The sequence below is a fragment of the Rhamphochromis sp. 'chilingali' genome (assembly GCF_963969265.1).
Source record: "Rhamphochromis sp. 'chilingali' genome assembly, chromosome: 6".
Lineage (NCBI taxonomy): Eukaryota > Metazoa > Chordata > Actinopteri > Cichliformes > Cichlidae > Rhamphochromis > Rhamphochromis sp. 'chilingali'.
This window is the reverse complement of record NC_137933.1, coordinates 28,773,216-28,799,292: the sequence shown is the minus strand read 5'-3', so window position 1 is coordinate 28,799,292 and position 26,077 is coordinate 28,773,216. Positions and strand designations below refer to the sequence as shown.

The 26,077-nt window shown below is 39.5% G+C and overlaps 1 protein-coding gene across 6 annotated transcripts in view; it reads left to right on the top strand.

Moving 5' to 3' along the window:
• esrrga (estrogen-related receptor gamma a) overlaps nt 1-26,077 on the top strand; it is a 171,271-nt gene that overhangs the window by 124,521 nt on the left and 20,673 nt on the right. For 4 of the 6 annotated variants that reach the window (XM_080884210.1, XM_080884206.1, XM_080884209.1 and 1 more), the window contains 3 exons: nt 3,956-4,084; nt 15,510-15,620; nt 18,366-18,548. In XM_080884210.1, coding sequence (XP_080740336.1) covers nt 3,956-4,084; nt 15,510-15,620; nt 18,366-18,548 — 423 coding nt within the window. The remainder of the gene's footprint in view (nt 1-3,955; nt 4,085-15,509; nt 15,621-18,365; nt 18,549-26,077) is intronic. The other 2 variants (XM_080884208.1, XM_080884207.1) reach the window with 2 other exon arrangements.

Here is a 26,077-nt window from a genome sequence, read left to right as displayed (position 1 = left end):
AACGCAGCTACAGATTAAGTACAATATCCCAGATAACATATAGATAATGATGCTGTTTTGACTGGAAAACCTAATTTTAGTGTGACATTAAATAGCTTGAAAGCAGTGATATGTCCCTTTCTCTTCTAATTTCACTGTTTTTTTGTTTTTTATATATTTGTAATACACCATTTTCAAACCTTAAAGGTTGAATAACTAACTACTTTAATTATCATTTTACCTTTTAAAATTGTAATGGTAATGTAATATTTTACCTTATTATTGTGCTATAGCACTACTTTCTTGGATCCAGTGGACCAGTTGGGTTATGATATTATCTTTGGCTACCACACACAGCAACTTATCCTCAGATACTGTGGATGTTCTGCTTCTGCGTGTGGGCTTCTGTTCATCCAAATGCAAGTTTATGTGCACGTCTGTGCACATATTCCTATGCATGGTTGTGTGTTAGTGTGTGCGTCCTGGCAGGAAAGCAGGGCCAGCCTCAGATGGGCAGCAGCAGACATATTGGTATGTTTCAACCCATTAGCCAATAAAACCGCAGGTAATCACCAAAAAAACACCTCCAGCTGGACAGGGAGGAGAGCATGGGGTGGGAGAGGAAAGGAGAAGAGCGGAGAGAAGAGGTACAGATAAACAATAAGTTGAGACAAGGAATGAGAGAAAAGGAGGAAAGGGGAGGGTGGACTGGGCACATGGATGTAGGAAGGAATTAGGGGTATGTGCGCGCTGGCACGTTTGTGCATGTGTGTGTCGCAGCGTGGAGGAAGTGGCTCTGGCAGCTGCTGTTTCTGTGGCGTCAGTCCAGCGACACCTGACAACCTGCATCTATCACTCCCTTATTGAGAGAGGGGGATAAAGGGGAGTGAAGAGGAGGGCAAAGTATGGAAAAGGGAGGTATAGGGCAATGAAATGGAAAGAGAGAGCCAACAAGAGTGGAAAAAGAAAGGCGGTGGAGAGCACGAAAGAGCAAGATGAAGAAGGGGATAGTGATGTTCACACAAAGAGCAGTCAAAATGTGCAGTAAAAATGTCAGGTGGGAGACTAAAGAGAAATCGTTAGGGTAGTATTAAGTAATACCCATATTGACTTAAAGATGTTTATTCAGTAGTAGACACATTTCTCAATAGTTCAGGAGGCATAAATACATATTTGTGTTTTCTTTTTTTAAATGAATATTGCAAAATCCATACTTTGTGCAGGAGTTGCATTGTGGTGAATTCAAATTTGACTGAGAACCCTTATCCATTTTTCAACTCTGCCTTCTACCCATATTTTCTGTTCCTTATTGTATAAAAAGCCAAAGTGCCAAGGCAAAAGGTATATGAGAAAGGGGGGTTATAGGTATCAGGCTAGGAGAGGCAAAAGAGATACAGCATAGGGGATGGCAAGCCAAAACACACAGTAACATTCACATTACATGATCGGTACAATAGTGATCAATTGTCATGCAGCAGGGTGGACATACCAACATCTCAAAAGAGATTGCAGGGGATTTAAGGCCCTCGTATATACCCCGTCATTCACATAAACACACACATACAAACTTGCCTTTTTTACACAGGAGCCTCCAAGACCCTCTCTGATCTAAGCTTACTCCTGTGCACTGTAAGACACATAAAGAGAGAAATAAAGGCATACCTGCACAGAGAGGAGTGAGATTCTGTTATAAACCTTTCAAATGTAATTCCTGCCCTATACACCTACTCTGATGCATATATGTATCTGAACATGGAAAGGGATTCAGCATACAGTGCATGTTTATTTATCACATGAGATGTAACAGACACATTTGAATGTGTATGAATTAGACTGATGTAAACTACATTTTGCATAAATATGTGTATTACTAAAGTCCACAGATTTTTTTTCTAGGTGTTGTTGCAGTCAGGTACTGTAATCTGAAGTCTCACAGATGTTTCTGTCTTGGCTGTCACTTTAATCAATAAATTATATGGGTTTTTGTTATTGCCTGTTAACACTTACCTTCACAGTAGCAATCAGCATGTGTAGCTGTTAACATTTTTCATCACAGTGAGGGTTTTAAATATTTATTCTTAATGCTGCCAGCTGTATAAGTGGCTCTTTGCTGCAGTTAACAATTTAGCAGCCCTTGCTAGTTTTCTTGAAATGGCAAGGTCCATTAATGCATTCAGATTCTGTTTCATTAGCACATTTAGCCTTAGTGTCCTTCTTAATTGCTGAATTATTCTACTCCTCATGTATCATCAGCATGTAAAGCTCGTGTATAAGCTAACTAGTCCCACATATAGTGTCCATTAGACTGTAAGGGTTCCCTCAGCATTTAGCATGTTTAGCCTTTACTTTAACTAACAAGGCCAATTAATGGGTGTCTTGTTACCCATTAAGAAGTGTTTGTGCATTTAGCGTTTTCCCAAGCTAACTAGCCCCTTAATCAGGCCAGTAATGAGAAAACATCCTCTCCACAGCAGCAGTCAATAGTAATCACTGTTTACTCTGTTTCAGTGGGAGATGTATTGGCTTGCTGGAATACTGTAGTTATCAGGTGGGCATTGGTGAAAGAGAAAGGGATATTTTTCTTTTCACATCCGAATGTAGGTCTTAATACTGATAAATAAACCTGAACATTGAAACAGGTTGGGCAATCTGTAACAATTCAAGCTGTTCCAACAAATCCATAACTATGTTTTGTTCTGAACTGGGAGTAAGTAAATAATTAAGTGGAGGAAATGAGCAGAAATGGAGCTGCAAATAAGAAGACTAACAAGTGGGAAGGAAAAAAATGAGAGGAAAATGGCCACAGGAGCCAAAAAAGATGTTAAAATGCCTCGTTTAGATGTACAGTATATTTTAGTAAAATTAAAAAGATATAAAAGGTATAAGGAAATAAAAGATAGGACAATATACTACTATAATACAGTACGTATGAGAAAGAGTAAAGTACCCACAGAAGTGCTATTAGACTCACTCAGAGTGATGTTTTGGTTGGCCTCGGTTGTGAAGTTAATAGACTTCGGTTAATAATCTTGCTTTCAACACTGCATCCAAGTGTCACCGCCTGTCCTGCTGCTAAGTCACGCAATCTTAGTTGACTTTATGGTCTCATGTAACGTAGACATATCACCTCTGTTAGTGCATACACAGATACACTTCTGTGTTTTTTAAACAGCAATACAGGTGGTGTTCCTGGCAACCAATTTTGTAGTAAAATAAAACAAACATTTTGAATAATTAATTGAAAAAACATTTTAAAAATGGGCAAAATTTTGGGCAGTTTAATAAACACTGGGAAACATTTGTCTCCTCGCCCATCTACAAGCCACTCTAAACCTTATTTTTCAGTAATGAAATCACTTGGTGCTCTCTATGACACTGCACACATATGACATTAGATTAGTTTGTGGCTAACACCCGTAATGCTAGCGTGAAAGCCTTCCTTCAAGTCTGTGCAGAACATGGTGATATATTCTTCCTGTCAAGTGCTTATATGCCACTTTAATCTGACACAGCCTACATATATCAGTACACTTTCTGGTCAAAATACTGCAGGTCTGTCAAAGGTCAAGACAGAGGTAGCTCAATCCATCCATCCATCTATTTTCTTAACTGGTTATCCAGCAAGGGTCAAAGGGATGCTGGAGAATATCCCAGGTGCTACAGGGCAAGATGCAGGGTACAACCAGGATAGTTTGCCAGTCATAAGGCTAGAACAGAGAGGCAGACAACCACCTACATTCCCATCCAAACCTATGGATAAATGAAAATCGACATGAAGAGAATATGCAAAGTCCACACAACCCTTCATGAATGCCAAAACTGGGAGCATTTTTGCTCTGAGGTTCTGTCCATAGTCATCATTTTATGGTTTGTTGTATTGCATACATGTGTCTGTGTGCTCTGTGTTTGTGCTGATGTGTCTATCTGAAATGAAACCTTTTTGTCTATCTTTCTCCAACATGTCTACGTGCCGCAGGCAACATTGAGTACAGCTGTCCAGCCACCAATGAGTGCGAGATCACCAAGAGGAGACGCAAGTCGTGCCAGGCCTGCCGCTTCATGAAGTGTCTGACTGTTGGCATGCTGAGGGAGGGTAAGGGAAAAGGTCTCTTCTTTATATTTTTCGGCTAAATGTGCTACATGTAGCATTTTAACGTCAATTAGGTATTCTGCATCTTAAGCAAATTTTCACATAACGTTGTATTAGCTTACTCATTTGTATGAACGTATTGAACAACGCTACATGCAACTTCTACATGATAATTTGTGTGTGTGTGTGTGTGTGTGTGTGTGTGTGTGTGTGTGTGTGTGTGTGTGTGTGTGTGTGTGTGTGTGTGTGTGTGTGTGTGTGTGTGTGTGTGAGAATGCACGGTTGAGTTTAGTTTTAACATCTAAATTCACAAGTTACACTCAGAAATTTATAAGGGCATGTACACACGCAGACCAATTAACAACACTGTATACATGGCTTTTAATTTTGGTTTGCTCAAATAAAGATACAAATTTCAGGTTAACGGCGACGCTCAGCAGTTGTTCAGTGGTGTTGAAAGGTAAAAAAAACACAAGCGGTACTATCTGCCCCCACACCACTTTGATTAAATACACTCACTCTCTCATTTTCACACTCCCATGTTGCCTTTTGCCTCTTTCTCTCCCTCTTGTCTGCCCACCTCTGACCTTTTTACTCCCACTGCACTTCCAACGATGAAAGGAGAGAGAGGAGTGGCGAGTGTTAAAGAGAAAGACTGGGAGAGAGAAAGAGGGATAGAGGAAGGGGGAAGGTGCAAGAAACCGAGGGGAGGAGATGGGGAGGAGTGGGGAGAGAGATTGATTTATAGGAGCAGAGGAGAGGGACCAAGGGAGGATGAGAGGCAGGGGGAGGATGGTTGAATGAAGCAGAAAGCGTGTGAGAGAGAAAGAGTAGAAGAGAGGAGGGTCAAGGTTGTAATTGATGGGAGACCTGGCCTACGCCCCCTTCCCTACAGTGGTCAGGGAGCATGCCTGTGCCGACGCCTGCTAGCCCTTCCTCCATCCATTTCTGTCTTCATCTAGCCCTACTATTCTCCCGCTCATTATTACTGTACTCTTTCTGATGCTTTTTTAAATGTCTTATAGCCATTGTCCTTCATGTTTTTGTGCATCCTGTCGGGACCATACCCGCTGCTTTTTAATCAGTTCAGGTAAACTGTTATAGAAAGAAAACAAAAACATGACAGCACATTGAGCTTTCTATACACATTTTTTTGAATTTATTTACATCTTGACGTACTGGAGATTTTAAAAAGTATAAAAATATAGCTGTACACATAATGAAATCTTGAAAGACAAGAACCTTGTCATTATTGTATAAACACCCCAAAGGAAATATGAAATTCAGGAAACTTTTCACTGTGAGCTTCAGAATTATCCAGAAGTTTCTTTTTAGTGTAGAAGCGCTCGACTCTGCCGCTCTCTTTCTTCCACTCACACACACTCACAAAAGGAGACACACAAACACACACACTCCCAACAAGCTGCTGTCGTAGCGTTTGTTCTCCCAGTTGATCTGACGTAGGCAGAACCTATGTCTCATCTCCTGTTTTGTCTCGAGTATGTGTATGTGGCCACAAACACGCACACACACGTGTAATAGCATGTATTATTGGCAGTTTCACCAGTCTCGCAGTTTACACAGCTGAGGCTGCATCCTCCTGCTTTACAAAGAAACCACATTTCCCTCGTCTAAAAAAAGTCACACAAGGCAATTTATTTATATTAACATTTTGCTATTAATACAACAGTTTTAAGTAATTTTTTTTCATCTATAGTTTGTGTAAAAGTTGGAATCTAGGGAAAACAAAACCAGATGCACTGATGTGCTCTTAAGTCTCATAGATAACCACTTATTTTATTGTAAAGGAATGTGCTATATGTAGCCGAGGGATATTGTATCGGTGTTTTTCTGTCCCAAGCAGGGAAACAAATAGCTGCCTTTTGTTGCCTCTGCCTCCGTACTCTACACACATATATCATGCACACACACATCGGCCCACATATCTATACATCAACATGACAGACCACAGCCACCCCATTTGTTGTGCAATGTGTGAATTTAATACAGGGGTTTCTCGCTCTACATATGATTAAAGGTCATTTGGAAAATTGATACATCCATTTCCCCCTATTTCCATGTTTTAATTCCTTTTGAACCCTTGGGAAATTTGAAATGATCAACAGCTATATAAAAGAACTGAACATTTTCCTTCACCTTAGTTTTACTCTGCTGGAGGTGTTCTGTTAAAATATACAAATTATTGTCATTTTTAAAGAACTAGTAAATCTTGCTGATTTTCTCAAATTTTCCACTTTCCATTTTTTCCCCCTTGAATTTGGTCAAGATATTAAACGCATCATGACCCATACTTTGTCTGGAAAAATTTACTGAAAGGACTTTAAAGACTTAAAATATTAACCATGCAATATCAGGAAAAAAGTTGTGATTTCCTATTGCTAAACTATAAAAGAAAAGTTTTTTACTTTGTGAAACCTTGTGAATATTTCAACCTTTATGTTATTTCTTGTTTTCCTTCCAAAAATGTGAGTTCATTAAAGAGTTTTCTGCATAATACACATATTTAGGTCTAGTAAGTCTTCTCAGCATTTCAGAGCATCAAAATTAATTAACATAATTAATCTACCCAGGTAAGCATCTTAATAAATCGGACAATGGATCTATTTCATATACAAAAAACACTAATTTAGGAGCATTGCCTACCATGTATCATACTGCCCTTCTGGCTGTAAGCAGTGTTACTGCAAAATTGCATAGATATAAATGGTAAGTGGCTAGATCAGTTAGTATCAGGGCTAACTATAGTTGTCAGGGGCTAGCTCACGGTAGAAAGGTGAAGATAAAGTGGTAAGGGTGGAGTGGGCAGGAAAACATGGAGTAGTGTGTGTCTTTCTGTGTGTGTGGATACTGTAGTTTACCCCTAAGGGCAAGATCAGCCTCAAATTAGCTTTGTCGCCCTGGGAGACAGAGAGGGTGAGATGAAGAGCAAGTGAGGCAGCAAGGAAGTGCGTGTGTTTGTCGGAGACTGAGAAAGAAGGAGAGAATAGGGGCCAGAGGGTCAGTAAACCAACTCTGAGTTGAGTTCTTTCTTTACATGTTCTCTTAAACACACACCTGATCATGTGAATACACTCCCACTTGTCCATGTAAAATATTGGATTTTCTCAGCCACCACTGTGAGGACAAGAGGAGGCGAGGAGTAAGCGAGCAGGGGATAAACTGAAGGAAGGAACAAATACAGGGCACCCACCCACCAATATGTAGCAGCTAATTTCTGGAGCAAGGCAATTAAATGGCCTGGTTACATTATGAGAACTACCCCTCTGGCAATGGCTGTCTGTCCATTTTTAATGAGGTCATAATGATGCGTCAGCTGAAGACCAAAAGGTCATGAGGCGGGACTTAAATCTGCCTAGAGAGAGGGGAGTGGTAGTGAGAGAACAAGGGTGTGATTGCAGGTAAAAAAAAATGTATAAAAATTAACATATTAAAATGAAAGAAGGTTGAAAGAGATTTTTAACAATCCCAGAAGTTTTTTTTTTTATTTAATTAAATCTGCAAAAAAGCAACAGTAATTACAATGTTGCTGTCAGTTCTTACCCTCCGTGCTCAAATGGCAAGGCAAGACCGACTTAATGCATTCAATATCAGCAGTAATGCATAGAATGATCGTGAACAGCAAAACACAGATCAGACATTTGAACATGAAACACTTTGGCAGAGACACACAACCCAGGAGCCAGCAATATTCAGTAGGCGTGCATACTGTACATATGCTCATACTGACAGATTTGCTCTCTTACAACAGCAGCTTTGATGATGCCACGTCTGATGAATCGTGGTTAAACAGACAGAATGTGTTGAATCCAAAACCAAAGCCTCCATTTCTATAATGCCATTAACGGCCAGCTGGATTCAGATGGTGGACTACTAGAGGGACAAGTCCACGGACTGCAAATATAAACCTTGGCATAATGCCCCACACATGCACATATATACACACACATTAACAATCTGTGCCAACTTTGGCCATGCTCCCCACGGCCCCTAAGACCTAATGAGGGAGATCGGGTGGAAGGCCCCAGTCTGTGAGGGTGTGTTTGGTGTGGGTATATGCAGCTGGTGTAGTGTGCATCATAACTCCCCTCACAGCTCAGTGATCTTGACTGCTGCTGTCCAATTTCATCACTCGACACATATGCATTTATACACACTGTGCTGAAAACAATTGGCTGATAAACATATAAAGATCATTTCTTAAAAAAAAAAAAAAAAGACTCGTTCCTTGAAAGATGCGAGTTATTAAAGGTTAAAAAATGATGAAATGACCAGGAGCAGTTTAAGGGTCAGTGAATAAACAGGATCGTAGAAGAAGCTGAAAAAAACAATATAAAGGATGCAGAGTGGGTGATGGAGAGAGGGAATGAGACAAGAAGAGAGGGGAAACAAAGGAGGAGAGCGCCAGACAACTGGTGGCGTCTGGTGTTCCCCGTGGGAAACTTGTAGCTAAATCTGGCCCTGTAGCATCTGTCCTGCATGAGTGTGTGCGAGTCCGTGTGTGTGCAAATGGCATCTAGTTGCATCCCAGCTAGAAAGGAGCGATAATGGAGATGGTGTGACGAGAGATCTGTCTAAGTGGTCCACTTTCTCTCACGTACACTTTCTTTTTGAGGAGAGGGGAAGAGAGGAGACCTTTGACCTTTGTCAAACCCTTCATTGGCATCATTTTTTGCCAGCAAACATAACTAAAACAAAACTTTAACATATGTACGATTTTAGCCCAACCCACTACCCAAAACCCTCAAGAAGAAATACACAAAAATAAATAAATGAATAAATACATACCTACATTCAGTGGAATAATAAAAATGCAAAAGTCAGATAATATGCCATTACATTGCAAAGGACACCAGTTACATTGGACATTAATGACTCCCCAAACAGAAACAAAATCTTCAGTGTCAGATAACATTTTATGATACACAAATTTTTTTTTTTTTTTTTTTTTTTTTTTTACAGATCCTATCACTTTGATCTGATCTTCACATCAGCTCATGCTTGATGCTCATGCATGCCTGACCTATTAGATAATCAGATACATCTTGGCTATGTCACAAAGTACTTTGGATTTAAAAAAAAAAGAAAAAAAGACTGTCTTTTAAAATGATCCTTGAACCAGCAGTAGATGCTTCTTCATATAGTGCCAGTTTCTGTCCAAAAATGCTGATGTCCTTTTGGCCAGTTATAAAAAGTGTCACATCATCAGCATATAGCTGACAAGCTCACTGTGATTATTACTTCATTCGCAAAGGTCAACTCTGGACATCCCTGCCTGATGCCTCTTTGAATAGGGACAGGTCGGCTAAGTCCTTCCCCCACTTTTACAATAACAGTGGTGCCTGAATACAACAACCTGATCCAAATAGTCAAAGTTTTGCCAGAACTAAAGACCTCTAATATTCTAAATAAATAATAATGATCAACTCTGTGAAATGCCTTTTCCTGATCCTGGAGTTTAAACAAATCAAAAATGTCTTAATTTTCTGGATTTCTCAAATCCAAAAAATCCACATCAAATTATTCATAATAATCCATTTAGGAAATGATGTTTAATTGACATGATCGACGTGTAATCTTTAAGTGTGTTACATAAACACATTTAACACAAATTTTACAGTCTGTACATCAGAGTTAATCTCATCTGCAGTTCTTTAGCTAGTCGAGACCTCTTTTTTGGGTAGCAATGTCAGAGCTGCCCTTGACTGCAGCTCAGTCTAAACAGTCTATCAGAACTTCTTATAGCTCCTTTTTCCAGCATAGTCTAGAATTTCTTCTGAAATTTGTCAGGAAGCCCATCAACCTGAGATGAACCTCAAGTTCATCAAAAGAAATGGTGGTCCCCTGGAAAGCAGCAACCTGCCTAAAGCCTTCCGTCCATTATCCCAAGGCCTGTTACCCAGATCTCCAAGCTTCCGCTGTATTCTTGTTGAGTTATGAGCATAAACATTTGTGAGTAAAAATGTCTTATCCGTTGAATGTACTTTCGTTACTTTCACCACTTGGGTCCTACCCTACTCCGCTTCACACATTGAAGCATTTATTAAAATGAAGAAAATAAAACTGCTACAGCCCACACTAAGATTAGTGCCATAACTAAGAAAACACTGCCCCCTCAAACCAATTCCTCCTTCAGCTTCATTATCTAATACGCTGTGTTTCCTCTAAAGGATCATATCATTGTTTTTATTTCCACTAAGCTCGGCTGTTACTGCTCGCCTTTCTCTATCCTTGCTCCCATTGATGTTTAATGTTCCCATTCTTAAAACATTCATAACAAGCAGAAAGAAGAAAAAGAGGATAGTGAAATGCTTCCAAGAGAACACCACTTTCTGTGCTCAGGACTTTTTGCTGTACTTTTCTTCAATTTTTCCTCCTCAATTTAGTCACTATCTTTTTCAGATTTAACCTTTTTTTTTTGGTTTGTTCAGCTGTTCACAACAAACCACTCTCCTTATCTTTGGAAGAGATTTAATAAATCAATCAACATCTGGAAAAAGTCTAGCTTTGACAGACTGTCTGCCAAAGATTTCATTGAAAAAGCAGTTGTTTTCTTCCTCATTTTCAACATTCAAAAAGGATGCAGTTATACCTCGATTCTGAGGCACACCTGTCATTGCTAATCTCTGGCTATCACCTTGATTTTCTTCCACTGCTCCTCTCTTGCATTTCATCTCATATGTCTGTTTTCAGTGTGTGGGGGTCCTTTGTGCAGACACGAATAGCATTTGTGTCCAATGTCATACTATACATAACATTTCATACTGGCAAAGCTTTCATAAACCGGCATTTTAATAATTGACTTTGAAAGATACCTCCTGAGTCTGGAAAAGAGGCATTCAGGTAGATGTCTCAGAAGAGACTGAATGCGCTGTAGTCTGACGTCTTTGCAGTGGAATGAAACTGTTCTAAAGCCACCAGCGAACTTTCCAAAGTGGGTCAGCTCTTTTTCCAGCAGTTCATTAGGGATGACACCAGAGACGGTAATTTGTGTTGAAGGCAAAAATAACGGTGGAACAAATCACTGAAGATAAATTTTTCCTACGTTCAAGGACGGCATGTAAAGAAAATTTGTAAAAAAGACACATTCCAAATGTCCCAAAATCACTCAGCAGCTTGTTTATTTTATTATCCAACAGTCAAAGATATTTATTTATGTAAGAGGAATATTAGTGACAGAAGATGAGAACACAGCCTTAAAAAGCAAAAATAAAGCCACGGTTTAAGGATCCCACTCGAACTCACGCACGCTCACAGATTCACACACCAGTGACAGCCACCTGCCCACTGCCTTGGGCAATGCTCTTCTGATCTGTTCTGGTCGAAACAAACATCACCGCACACACTTTTCTCCCAATTTTCATCACGTCCATTTCGCTTCTTTATTTTTATTTCTTACATTTTTTTGTTTTTTTTATTTGAGCTACATAACCTGATTTTCTGATTTTCTGATGTTGAAGCATTGGAACAGCAGTTACATGACTTTGTAACTTTGTAACTTTGTAACCCAATTGTATTGAACACATAGGGACAATCTTGGATGTCATTTCATCAACACTGCAGTTTAAAACACACAATAGGTCAGAGTCAGGGAGAAGGTGTTCAGCTTTTTTACTACCACTTCTATCATTCTATACTGTCCTCGTCCAGTTTCCTTGTGTCTTGACTTTTTCAGCGTTCCTCCATTTTTTTTTTTTTTTGTGATGCCTCTTTCTCTTTCTCAACCAAAATCCAGATATTTTATTTGTCTACCTACTCCTCTCTTCACTTTGTTCCATACCTCTCACTTCTTTTCCTTCTTTCATTCTCTTATCATGACATTGATCATCTGAAATCAATCCACATTGTGTTTTTCTGTCCACCCTCTTTTGTTTTTTCCTCTGTCTTTCTCTTGCATGCACACTTAGATGTCAAAGGCATTTGGCTCGTAATCCTTCAACTGTTCAAGAACACGCACACATTCGCTGACACAGAGTGACGCCAGTGCAGTGTAAAAATCTATGCTGATGTGATCAGTGCAGATCGTGCTATTGACAGACAGCAATATTCCCACGATAGGAATGATTCACCTTCATCACTGTCACAGAGTCAGTCAGTTGGGTGTGTATATGAATGTGCACAGACTATGACAAAAGTGGTATAATCAAGGCATGTAGCTTAACCTACTGTATTTTGAAAAGGTAAATATGCAGTATTAATTGCGCAGTTTCATGTGCATCTGACATTCATAACAAAAATGTTTTGTGATGCAAAACAAATTGTGGTATTTGTTAGATACTTGTTTGTGTGTTTGAGTGAAAAGTTGTCTAGCTGGGACTTACTCTCTCCTTCTATAATTTCATAGCCTGTAAACTACTTTCTTCCCTCTGTTCCCCCTTTGCTACACTATTTTGTAATAATCGCTTAATGTGTTTTAGCATTTATTTATTCAAACTCAATTTTTCCCAATTCCCATTTTACTGTTACTGTTCTTCCATGCCCTTGCCCTTTTTTTTCTATATGCATTAATTCTTTTTCTGATCGCTAAATTTACGTTCCCGTTGCCTTTTTCCCTCTTCCCTCTCTACTCATTTCTTCTTTCCGCTCTCCACATTCCTTTCCTCCTCTCCCCTCTTGCCCATTCTTTATGATTTGAAGGCTCATTTGTTAAAAGGAGGTAGCCCACTCTCACTCTTCCCCTAGCTTCCTCTTGTCTCTTTTTTGTGGGCTTTGGAAATATAATTTTCAATTTTTAATTTGATTCATTTAGATTTGATCATTAATCAGTGCTGAGAGAGAGTTAATTTGGTGGAAAATAGATGAGGTAGTTAGAGAGGGCTCTTTATGAAGTGAGCTTAGCCCAGCACTGGGTCTTTTAGGTATATGGGAAAGAGAAAGAGTAAAATTAAGAGTCTGCATGTAAGAGTTTATATTATGTACAAGAGAAAAAAGCCTCGGTGTAACTGAAAGTAGTTTGAAAGTGTGACAAGACTAGCAGTTTCTCCCAGCCTCTGTTACATTCAACTTTTCTGGTTTACAGCACATCAGACAAATTGCAAACAAATTACATAAGAAATTAGTATCTGAACTTACAACCTAATGTTGGTTTATATAAAAATACAACATACTGTGATGTAAATACATTCGCAAAGCAACATACCACATGTGAGTATCTGCCCTTCTCAGCTGATGAATTACATTTTTATGTAAAAAACAAAAGAACAAGACAAAAACAACAATACTAAATACAGAAAAAGTACTTAATCTTAGAATCTAACTGCACCGTGTAATAGCACTATCTGGGCAGAAATTAATAAAGCTTATTGCTTTTTGTTACTGTCCTTGACAGGGAAGGACACGATTGACCTGGAAACTGCCTTAGTTAGTTTAACTGCTCCCATGAGTAACATAACATTCAGTTTTCTTCTGCTTTAATATTATGCTGCTTTCTTACAGTATATTACTAGCATGGCTAGTTATACCATAGTTATGTATTTTGTGGTGGTTTGCACAGTGTCTTTGTGCACTGCGGAACAAGCAGAAGTTACAGGTGTTTCATAAATACACACAGAGACACGTGAAACATTTTCCCCAAATCTTTTTTTTTTTTTGACAGAACCACAAGTTTTGTGTTAGTCTGTTTCAATATGTCACTATATTATGAATCTGTAATCTCGAAGCTTTAAATCACTGACATGCTTCTTTTAAGCTATGTCCCATTTGTTTCATTTAGTCAATAATTTTCTCTCATCCTAACACTTACCTTTTTCCTGCCCTCTGTTTCTATCAGCCCCCATTTATTTTTTCATTTTTTGGCCAACCACTGATGCAGGTAGCAGCTGAAAAAGCTGCTTGTCTGGACTTACCTAAACACAACATAGATGTGTGGGTTAGCGAGGTGTAGACATTGTATAAGTGTGTATGTGCTAGAAAAAGCAAAGAGTGGGTGTGTGAGTGGTTTGTACCCCCTGGTGTTAAGAGTCTCTTGACCGTGTGCTGACACTGGCCCCCCCACTGTACCTGGACTGTCAGCCCTTCTGTCTACCTGTCCCTGTCTCAGGCATTTTCACACATACACACAGATGCATGTAATGTTCAGTTCACTGGTTTGACTACTGCCTGAGCTCATTACGAATTTTTAAATGAATATATTTCCATGTGCACTCATGCCAACATGACATATTTGGAATAAAGGTAGTCTTCAAAACGTTCAAATAAACAAACTCATATAAAACAGGAGAACATATCGACTTACAAATGCACAAAGATGCTCCCTGACATTTTTCTCCTGCTGCCAATAGAAGTCTTTCTGTTAAATCTCTTGAGGTTTGTTGTCATGAATGTGGTCAGCACATTTTTTAGAGGATTTAAACGTCTCTATGTGAGCAAATCTCTCTCTTGCTTTCACACGCCTATTGCTTTCCTTTCCATCATCCATCCTTTTTCTCTCCAACTTCTTGGATGGATGGATAGATGCACAAAACTGAAAGACTGTCAGAAAAATGTGTTTAACGTTATTTACCTAATTTACATGCTTTCACTATACAGTTCAGTCTCTTTTCTAATACTTTGCAGTTTCCCCTGCTCTCTGTTCACCCTCAACATAATATGGTTTGGTATATCACAGCATCCAGTATATTTTATGGTGCTAGTGTGCGCTAATGTTTAAAATAAGCCAAAGCCTTTAAAATTGTGAGTTTAATTCATTGTATAAAAGTCTGATTACTAATTTAATATCTAAAAGATGAGATACACATGGTGGGCCTCATTCTGCAGCCATTCTAGTAATTAATTTTGTATCTCCTCCTAAAGTTACTAATTTTATTGCTTAATAGCAGAAGCCTAGACTCATCTAAAGATTTGGCATCCTCTTAAACCCTCTTATCCTTTCCTTTCCTTTCTTCTCCTCTCCTTTCCTCTTCTCTCCTCCTCCAGGGTACATGACACCTCTGTCTTTCTTATCCATCTTTAAGTGGTAACCACGGTAACATCCAATCCCCTGAGAGATAGGTCTAATTAAATTAGGACTCCTTTGTGTCAATTAATTAACGAGACAGAGAGGGAGACAGCAATAGAGAGACCAAGATTGGGCAAGAGACAGTAAAAGAGTCGGAAAGCCAGAGAGTCAAAGTGAGCAAGAGGGGCCTTCTACTCAAATGGCTTCTATAAATTAGTCTTGTTGTAGAAGAAAAGGAGAAAAAGTGAGTTTAGCAAGCCTAAGAATAACAAAAGAGTGAATACTTAACACGTACATACATACAGACCCAGCCTTGTAAATCAAAGATCCATCTCCCTCCTCCTTTTACTATCTGCTTGCATAGAAGGCGATGCGAGTCTCATTTTTCTTGCCATCATTAACTACTCAAAGAGATTAAAATCTGTCTTTATTTTTTGTGTAATGTACACTATATTGATACATACTTCTCTCTGTCATTTCTCACAGGTGTTCGTCTGGACAGGGTTCGCGGTGGAAGACAGAAGTACAAACGCCGGATAGATGCAGACAACAGCCCGTACCTGAATCCACAGCTGGCTCTGCCCCCCAAGAAGCCATGTAAGAAAACACACATGCAAAAAAACACACATGCTCTGACTACAAACAGCATGTAAGATGGTGCTTTTCTCTACAAAGTTGACGTGGGATTTTCAAGGACACATGCGTGCTGACTTTAACAACTAGATGTGCAGAGGATCTGATGTCGTGTGTGGAAGAAACTACAAAATGACGGGCAACTGACTGCACACAAAATAATTTTCAACAAAATATCGTATTACCTTAGTAGACAGTGCTCAAGCAATAACCAGGAGTCATTGTTTAGAGCACCTAAGTGAAAGGAATTGCTTTTACATCAGTTTCTGTCCTAATGGAAACAGTTGGCCAGTAAAAACATTTCAACTTACACACACACATAAACAGAAACACAGTAGTGAGAAGCCCATCTGTTTGGGACCATGTTTATCTCCCTGTTTCTGCTGCTACCAGTTTGGGATCATAACATTTTATATGTGTAATATTTCACCATAAAGGTATTCATTTAGCACCAGTTGGATTGGCTGCAGTTTTTTAAAGAATAAAACCGCAGCCAAAGCCTGATGAGTAAAAATTAACAAGGGAAAGAGTGACTGAGAGTGACAGAGAGACAGGTAGAGACAGAGAGGGAGAAAGACCGAGTCTAAACAAGGCCGTTTCTCAGAGAGAGAGGAGGGAAGAGGGGTGAGAGAAAAGGAGGGAGGGAGACCAGCCAGAGCCCTAATCCGGATTAAATCCAATCTGGCAACCGCATCAAACTAGAGTTAGCTCTCTAGCTAACCGTCTGCCTCCACACACACGTCACACACACACACACCCATATGCAGTGCAGATTGAGCAGTGTTTAGCAGCTTGGTCCCCAAAGCCCATTTTGCTTAAAGCTGGAGCATATTCTGGTTTAGGCCAATATGCTGAATGGCTGCACAACAGCTTACTGGGACTTTTGCACTACTAATCATTGAAATGATGGGATAAAGTGAATATGTGTACACTATGTGTGTGTGTTTGTACTGTGTGTGTTTGCTTACACAAAGCACCTGTGAGCTATCTGAAGGCCTTCCTTGGCAGGCTATTTAATTTAAAATTATATTTAACTCTTTTTAGTCTTGTTAAACTATTCTTATCAGGCATCATAATTTGGAAGAGAATACAGGAAAAAAATATGTATTTAATCTGTGCTAGTTACATCTGTTCCATAATATGAATGATTATTTCCATGAAGATAAATCTGTCCAACTTAAAATCAAATTTGCACATTTTAAAAAATACATTACAGTTAATGTAGACTTACTTTATCTCTCTTGTTCATTCTCTCTCTCACACAGTCAATACACACACGTTGTGTCCCTCTGTCTCTCCCTCAGATACACTCACACAGCCTATCTATCTGTTGCCCAATCCCTAGCTTCAGCGTCCCCATTGATTGTGTGAGAACAGAACAATAGCCCAGGGTTTGGAAATGGGCTTCCATTGATTCTAATTAGGGAAACATTAAATAAGATTTACCCACAGATACTGCAGTATATGTATACACTCACACACTGTGTATGTGTGGGTGTATGTAAGAGAATTGGGGGTGGTGGACAGTGTTAGATCAATACACAACTCATCCCCACAACTCTCTTTCACTCTCTCTTGCTGTTTATCTCTATCTAGCTGTCGCTCTCTGGACTCCTCCTGTCTGTCTTTTACAATCTATTCATGACTCACTTTCTACCTTTCTATCTTTTCCCATTTTTTCATTGCTAATCTTGCTCTCTTTTTCTATCCTTCACTTCACTCTTGCGCTTCTATCCTCTGTTATTATTCCCATGCTTGATTAGTCAGTGGATTAATTTGGAAGCAGGGTATCAGTCTGTTACTAATGGGCCATAGAGGTCTCATCACCACATGTCACCATTACCGGCTGAGCCGTTTGGCTTTCAGTGTTATCTTTCCCTGCTGTATGTATCAGTGAAACTTCTTAAGACTGTCTTACAAAACAACAGTTTTGGGCATCTTGGATCAACTGGCGATAGAAGGCTATAACCACTGGAGAATCGAAAACATTTCAATACCTTGTTTGATTTTTTTTGTGCAGTCCTTTTTTATGTTTTGTGCTAAACTCTAAAAAGGCTTTCAGATAAGATCAACACTTGAAATTTGGTGTTTTTGAAGGAATAGTGTGTTTTTGGCAGATTCAAGGGTTGAAAGGTTTTAAATTTATGCTTATTGCAACGTGAACATCTGAAAATTGTGTGTTGATTTCATACTCCTAACGTTTCATACTCCTAATGTTTCATACTCCTAACGAGTCTGAATTTACATGCTTCATTTTTGCGTATGGGAATACAGACAGGTGAGAAATTAAAGGGAAAAAGAGCACCATGTGATATATTGGTCCAAAATCTGCAATAGTTCTTCAGTGGGATGACTCCAAGGTGAAAGCATACGATTCACATCATTTTACGGAACAATTTAGTGACCTAGGTGATCATTAATTTGCAATCACTGTTCACTCCATGGGGAGATGTGGTCCCAAACAATGCAAGCAAAATGCACCCCCTATCAAAATAGATCCACCAGTTCTCCTTCATTTGTCCACTGTGCGTGTTTGTCTTAAATATAGCTTAAGACGTATGTGTTACCAGCAGGCCATAATATGAGATTTGCACATGACCTTTCATATTTTTGTACCGGACTGGGGTGAAACAACTTGTAGCCTTACACGACAAAAATTCACCATTTCTCTGTCTCTGTGTCTTTCTCCTTGTCTGGTGGTCATGTCAGTTGCCTTTGGCTGCCTTGCAGATAACAAAATCGTATCTCACCTGCTGGTGGCTGAGCCAGAGAAGATTTATGCCATGCCGGACCCGACAGTACCAGACAGCGACATCAAGGCCCTGACTACGCTGTGTGACCTGGCAGACAGAGAGCTGGTGGTCAACATTGGTTGGGCCAAACATATTCCAGGTAGGGAAAAAGAAAATTCTCCTGTGCCCTTTCTCTCACAGGTTCATTACTAAAAGCGAGGAATTTAAGAATTTAATCTTCTTAAACTAACTTAAACTAACCTCTTTTCTCTCGTAATCTGATAAAATTTGGAGCTGGAGTACAAGATCGCAAAATTAACATAATAACTCAAGTGATTCAAGATGAGGTCTATGGCAAAATGTTTAGCTTTTGTTTCAGCGAATAAAAACTTATTGAACAAGACTATGCTGAACATCCATATGTACATACACAAAAGGACTCAAATATATGCACAGGCACACATGTAATGTAGATTTAATTTGTTGTTTTGAGTCATGCCTGTGTTTTCTCTGTCCTTACCCTTTTTACAAGTAAGTGGCTCAAGTTAGGCAGGTTATGTACTGGGCTCAGAGTGCATGTGGGCACGTACGTTCGTGTGTGTGTGTGTGTGTGTGTGTGTGTGTGTGTGTGTGTGTGTGTGTGTGTGTGGCTTTCTGTATAAAGCGAGCGAAGCGCAACGATTGCTTGGCGGAGGAGAGAAGATGGCGTGATTAGATGAACGAGGAAGGCAATCCACTGCTCACAGAGAAAGATAGAACTCTTCATCTTCCCTGTGTGTGTGTGTGTGTGTGTGTGTGTGTGTGTGTGTGTGTGTGTGTGTGTGTGTGTGTGTGTGTGTGTGTGTGTGTTTGTGTGAAGTGAACACCTTATGAAATCCTCACTGTTTACAGCGCTGAACACCTATCTAATACTCACACTCACACCAAGCTCACACAAACACCCATACATGTCCACACACAAAGTGATCTACTGTTCACTCAGGTTGGAAAGGATTGTCAGAAAGAAATACGCCTCCTCAACGTTCTTTATCAGCCTCTCACACACGCATGCACACAAACGCACACACACACACACAAAGAATAGAGTCAGATAGACCTGTTAACCTTTTTTCAGCCATCTTGTTCCACATCTTGTCGTGCATGTGTGTGTGTGGTGACTCTCTGCAGGTTGCACATGTGAACACACACATGCACAAGTCTTTGCTCTCCATGGTACAGTAATTTTTTTAATCAAATTGATGGAGAGAGACAGAGAGACAAAGAAAGGGGAGAGAGGGGAGGTGAAGCCAATTTATGCTTCATGATATGGCTGCGATGTGCCGCATACACACGCGCGCGCACACACCCATACACGCACACAAAGGCTGCTAACAGTGGTAACAACGTGTCAAGGCAAGCGCCAGGCAGCTAATTTGAAGTCATTAGATGTCTGCCGTACTGGCAACAATTTGTTACGCTCTCACACACACAAACACACCCAGAAAAACACATCACATACACACACTGAGTTAAGAGCCGTCTGTGGATAGCGAGGAGCCTAAATTGTAAACTAATTTAAACATCACTCAGCGTTAGAGAGGCTGCCTGCAAGACAGGCCCCCGGATAACAAGGCTAGGGTACGCGCGTTTGTGTGTGTCAGTGTGTGTGTCATGTTTGACACACACAGTCACCCGACGTTAGAGACTTTTGACACCACACACGCACATATTCACGCATATCTCTTTGATTGGTTCTTTTATTCTAAGACTTATGTGTGTGCACGCTGATTTCCATACTGATATGGCCTTATGCAAACATTTGATATGTCATTAGGAGAGGAAAATGAGGTTTCAGACACACTGAGTGTATCTGGTTATCCCACAAGGAATCATGCGCGTGTACTTCACAGATCCGCGTGTTTCAAAGAGAGTGATGAAATGCGGGCAAATATATAAACACAGATGTGCCACATAAGGCTTTTTTGCTGATTCAAACGGTGACAAGACATAGACAAATGACTCCAAACGTGCACACATTTTCATACAGTGGTACGTGAGCAGGAAACGGTCACACTCTGAAACTGCGGGCCTGTGGAAATATCAGAAGTTATTATTCAGAGGCCATGAAAGGCCTTACCATCCAATATGGATTAGTAAAGCGAAGATCTCATTTTAATAGCTCTCAAAGAGACAACTCCAGTTGCGTATTAGGCTACATGTCATCGTCAAGTGTGTATGCGTGTTTGAAGGAGGAAAGAAGAGCAGTCAGGTGAGAAGAGCGGGGGAAGAACAGCAAATATTTAAACAGGAGCAAATGAGTGAATTAAAAGAAAGAAAGGCCATTCAAATGAGCCATTTATCTGTCAGTAGAATTAGTCTTTTCATCCTCTTTTCTTTCTTCTTACTCTCTCTTTCTCTCTGTCTTTCTCTTTCTCTCTCTCTCTCCTTCCATAATAGCTAAATGACTACCGGGCAGTCATACTAGCAGCTCTTATCTAGACTCATGAACACAAAAGAGCGAGACAGACAAGCGAGCACTTGACTTGACGAAAGAGCAAGGAACGAACAAATGAATGAATCAACGAATGAGAGCTAGAACCTATAACGCCGTCTATTTTAACAGAACTAGAGGCCTTGCCATTAGTGCTTTTTTTTTCACAATCCCCCCTCCCCTGTTCTGTCTTTATTCACGAAAGAAATTGCTCTTGGGCCACCCCCCACATCCCCTCCACTATTCTCTTGCTTCCCTATCTCCTCTAACTTGCTCTTTCTTTTCTTACAGTCTTTCTTCCTCTTTTTCTTTCTTTCCCCTTTCAATTTTGACACTCGGGATAAGCAGTCTATGTGCCAGCAGTAGCACGGCATGATTGAGTTGTAAAAAAATGGGGGATGGGAGGTGAAGAGGGGTTTGCCATCGGTTCGTTTATTTAATCGGTCTTTATGGAGATAGAGAAGAAGGGGTTTGGACTTTGGTGGTGATGGAATAACAGGTGAGGAACACTTCCTTCTTGTTCTGCATACTTTTCTCTTTTTCTTTTACATTCACTGTCTTTAATATGTCTCTTTATTGTTTTTTCCCTTTTCCCCCTCTATTCCTCTTATATGGATTTGGAGATGAACTTGGGGGTTAAAACACTCTGGTGTGAGCATAGTTGAGGTTCAGCTGTTATCACATTCGCAGTGTGCTTTAGCTTTTGTACTTCAAAAAAGCTATTTTGAATTTATATATCAAGCGTAATGAATTAAAGTAATTTTGTACATTAATTATATGAGTAGGCTTATTCAAAACAAATAACACTGTGTAACGTTTACAGCTGAAGCCAATAACCGCTTTAGAAAATTTTGACTTATGCTCTTTTTTTCTGTTTTATTCCCTAGTAAGTAACATATTCCTTCTTCCCTGCTAGTTATTACAAATGGACATTTATTTTATTTTTTCTCTTATGCCCTGTTCTTTAGTCATTTATCACAGCTGTTACCAGACTTTATTTCATTCTTGAGAGATGTTTGATTGCTCTCTTTATTTTCTCTTTGTCTCTTTATTTTCTTTTTTCTGTTGTTCTATGTTGATGATTATTCAAAATATAATCTTATTTATACAACTTGCCATACCGAAAGTATTTTAGTAATTGATTAGAAACGTACACAGGTATAATAGTGGCAAAGTTCAGGTGTAGAATAACACATGCGTTGAAAGAACAGGAAATGGGATGTGAACAGTCTAGATAACCTAGATACTCCCAGAGAGCATTTAACACAATACTGTTTTGACCCATTGGCTAAATACCCCACCCCCCCACCCTTCCCTCTTAAAACTGTCCCGTGACGTCCTCCTTTTGCTCTCTATCCCTCTGTGTCTTTCTGTCTTTCCCTCATTTTCTCCTGACCTGACCTCCCACCCTCTCTCTCTGTGGTATTCTTAACCTCTTCATTATCAAGTCACCATCATTTCTCAACCCCTATCCCCTCCCATGGTCCTCTTCTCACATCCTCCCAGCCAGCGACCACTGACTGGAAGGCCAGTGCTCGTTGGTTTTGCTTATGTGTTCAGATTGAGATGATTATCCTGATCGCTATTTGAAATGTGCCTCTCTACAAACGTTGACATATCGCAGTAAAGCAGCCAAAGAGGAAAGTCGCCCTCAGATTTTGTAGCCAGTGTTCGTTTCTTCTGGTGTTTCTCTTTTGGACATGTTTTAAACGGTTTTCACTTAGAGATTTAGCCAACCAGTCGAGCAGTTAGCCGTTCTGTCTGTTAGTTAGCCAATCAGTGAGTCAAGTAACTACACAGCCAGTCAATCAGCCAGAGAGGCAGCCAGTAGTCAGCAAATATTGATTAATAGAAGTGTCCTGCTCCTTTTAGCAAATCAAATGTTGAGTCTCGGCAGTCATGGGGAACCTTTAGACACACATACATATACACACGCGTACATATGGATGCTTGACTCTGAAACTGCAGCTCACTAAATTAACACTGACACACATTATAAGACTTCACAATGAGCTCTGAAAGATGCAAAACAGCTCTGTGTGCGTGTGCATGTGTGTGTTTGCTCACATCTGTGCGCATGTAGAGTGAGACAGATGTAAAAGCCCAGACTGGTGATGTGATGATGTCACTCTACAGCCCTCCTGATTAAGTCTGGTGATGTCATCAATCAGCAAAGAGGTTGCTCCGCTTAGTAACAGAGTGGTAAATCAGAAGAAAAACAACCCACACAAACAAGTGAGCTCTACTGGCATCAAACTTCTAAAATAATATTATTGCCTCCTTTTGTCCTAATTTCTTCCCTCACTGTTCATTATTGTGAATTCCCTACTACATTTTACAGTATTTCTCCCCCTCAAAGATATTGCCCCTAAGATTCCATGAAATAAACGCGCGGAAATACACATGGAAACAACTAGACGCACAAGCAGATATGCCCCCATTCTGTCGGCTAAGGCTAGCTCACCTTGACAGTCACAGCATGGTGGGTGCCTTCTTAAGCACAAACACAACACACAAAAAATACAGTGCATTCACATGGACATACACATATAGCTCACCATACAGACATTATATTTTTTGACAGTGTAAAAGCAAACAGAAATACAGGTGATTTATAACTTGTGCTCTCATTTATTCTCCTAAACCTTCACGTCTTTACGTGCATAACATGATAAAAGGTTATGTTTGTGTGGAAAACGATGACATTTAAAACAAGATTTTTAACAGCAGATGTTTTAAAAATGTTTAATGGTAGAAAACTCTTGCGAATTCCTGAGATTTGCCTGAATGGAGAGTAAACACCGGTGATCTGTTAGCCAGAAAACAAAGGTGTTGATACTGGACATTTTACATTCAATCACTAGATTTTGTTCCTATGCTTATAAACTCACTTTAAATGACAATAAAGACTCTACCCAATCTATATGCTGATGGGGTCAAACTCATAAATATGACTTTATTAGAGTTTGATTTAGATTTAGTATTTGATTTAGTTCATTGCCTTGGTCATTCTTGCCATTGTTATCGAGGGTCTCAGGGTCTTCAGTACGTAATTTTTATGTGTGTTTCTAGTCTCTGTTGATTTTCTCTGAGCTCTGTTTGGCGTGTTTGATTTCCATTTCTGCTCATCCCTGAGCTAGATAACACATTTAGAGGCTGAGGTCTTGGTTTCAAGTATATGTGTTTGCTCATGTGAGCGCATGTGTTTGTCTGTTTCGTTGTCCACATTCATGCAAAAGAGTTATCTTATTTTCCAGTGCACCAGCACCATGATTTCCTCTTGCAGCCCATACAAACAAACACATCACTGTTTGCAGATGAAAACAAATATTGATGAAATCAAATTAGGAAAAGAATATTTGATATCTGAGCTTAATGTTTGGATTAAGTTGGGCTTTCTTTATTGGATTAAGCCTGTGGGTATTGGAAGCATGTCATCAATATGAGAGAACAGAGGCGAAACCATTTTCATTTCTTTGTACGCTGCTTTTTTCTTTCTTGCCTACTTGGTTGTAACTTTTTTCTTCTATTCACTTTTGTTTCTTTTCTATGTCATTATGCAGTTTTATCAACTGAATAAATGTTTTAAAATCAAATCACAATTTGAGCCCACAGATCTGCCGATATCAATTAATCTGACAAAGTAATGTGTAAAAAATAATTCTTAAATTAATCACCTTCATATCTGAAGGTTAACCTCTGGGTAATATTTATATACTACAGTATCTTGATGTAATATTAAAGAATCCCTACTATATTTACATTGCAGTAAATAGATATATAGCCATTCTCTACACTGCCACATATTTGTCAACAATGTTTCCATAAAGACGATCCTATGATGAGACTCAAACACCCAGCTTCAGGTGGTTACCTTAAAAACGCACAATAATATGTACATTCACATACACACTGCCATTGTGATAACAACAAATAAAGTCTAAGTCCCAAAATCTGTACTTCCTCGAGCAACCTCTTGGCCTGGCTCAGCGGTATGTCCACAGCGGTATGTCCTTTGTTAAAAGGCCCAGTTAAACGTGTTTACAGTCTGGTAAGAGAAAAATAATCTTTGGTATGTCGCCCCTTATAACAACTACAAACTAGGGGCATGGCCCCCTTCACTGTGAGGTAACTGCCAACACATGGACTATAGCCACAGCTGTCTCCTATGCTTCACCTCCACTAATGTCTTCCTGTAAGGCACACCCCATCCAAGAAGTTTGCGCTCCATTTGCTGAGTAAAACTGCAGTATTTTATTTGTATGCAACTTAGCACTAATTATTAGGAAGCTGTTTCAGTGCGGTGAGTGGATGCTTAAAAACCAGTGGATGATGTCATGGTGGCTACATCCATGTATGTGTCACTCAAAATAAGACCCGAATCAAAAAATGAAGTTGCATGAAAGTAATGGCAGTCCGGAACAAGAAAACTAATAGCAGTGTGTTAAGACTCACGCTAATTTTAAAATTGATGTCTGATGAAAATGTGTTTTTGGAACGTCCTCTCATTACAAGTAATTTTAATTATTGTGATTCTAATTTCTAAAAGGAAAAAGAGTCACACATTTCTTCAGTGGATAGATGGGTTTCAGTTCAAGTAAAAGCTCAGCGGTCCATTGCTGTTTTTTTTTCTTATTAGTTTGATTACATTTGCAAATCAAATTCATTTGTCTATCAGCCTTTGAGACACAGCCCGCAATCTGAGTACACTGACTAATCTGCATCAAATAATATCTGTCACACACAACACACACACGAGAAACAAGCTGCATACATTGGCGCACACCAGCCTGCATACACAAACACTTACTTCCCTGGGCACACAAACATACGCTTCTAAAAACACATACACATATTCATAAGGAAGCACTGATACGTAGTGAATGCAGACAAATGCACACATACGCATACATGCACAGTTTTATAATATGTGAAATCAGACGAGCAGTAACAAATAAATCAGCACACCATCTGAGCCCATCATCATCTAAGTCATTATTAGCAAACAGTCAGCTTTTACTACTTTCAATTTGCTTGTGTGTGTGTGTGTGTGGTTGTCCAAGAAAGAGAGAAAGAGAGATGATGTGATGTGATATGATATGATATGATATGATATGCTGGCGGGGCATAAAGATAGATGATCATAATTACGCACAGGCCAAACTCCATTTCAAATCATCATCATCCTATTCTATCTGTTGGAGCGCACATGTACACAC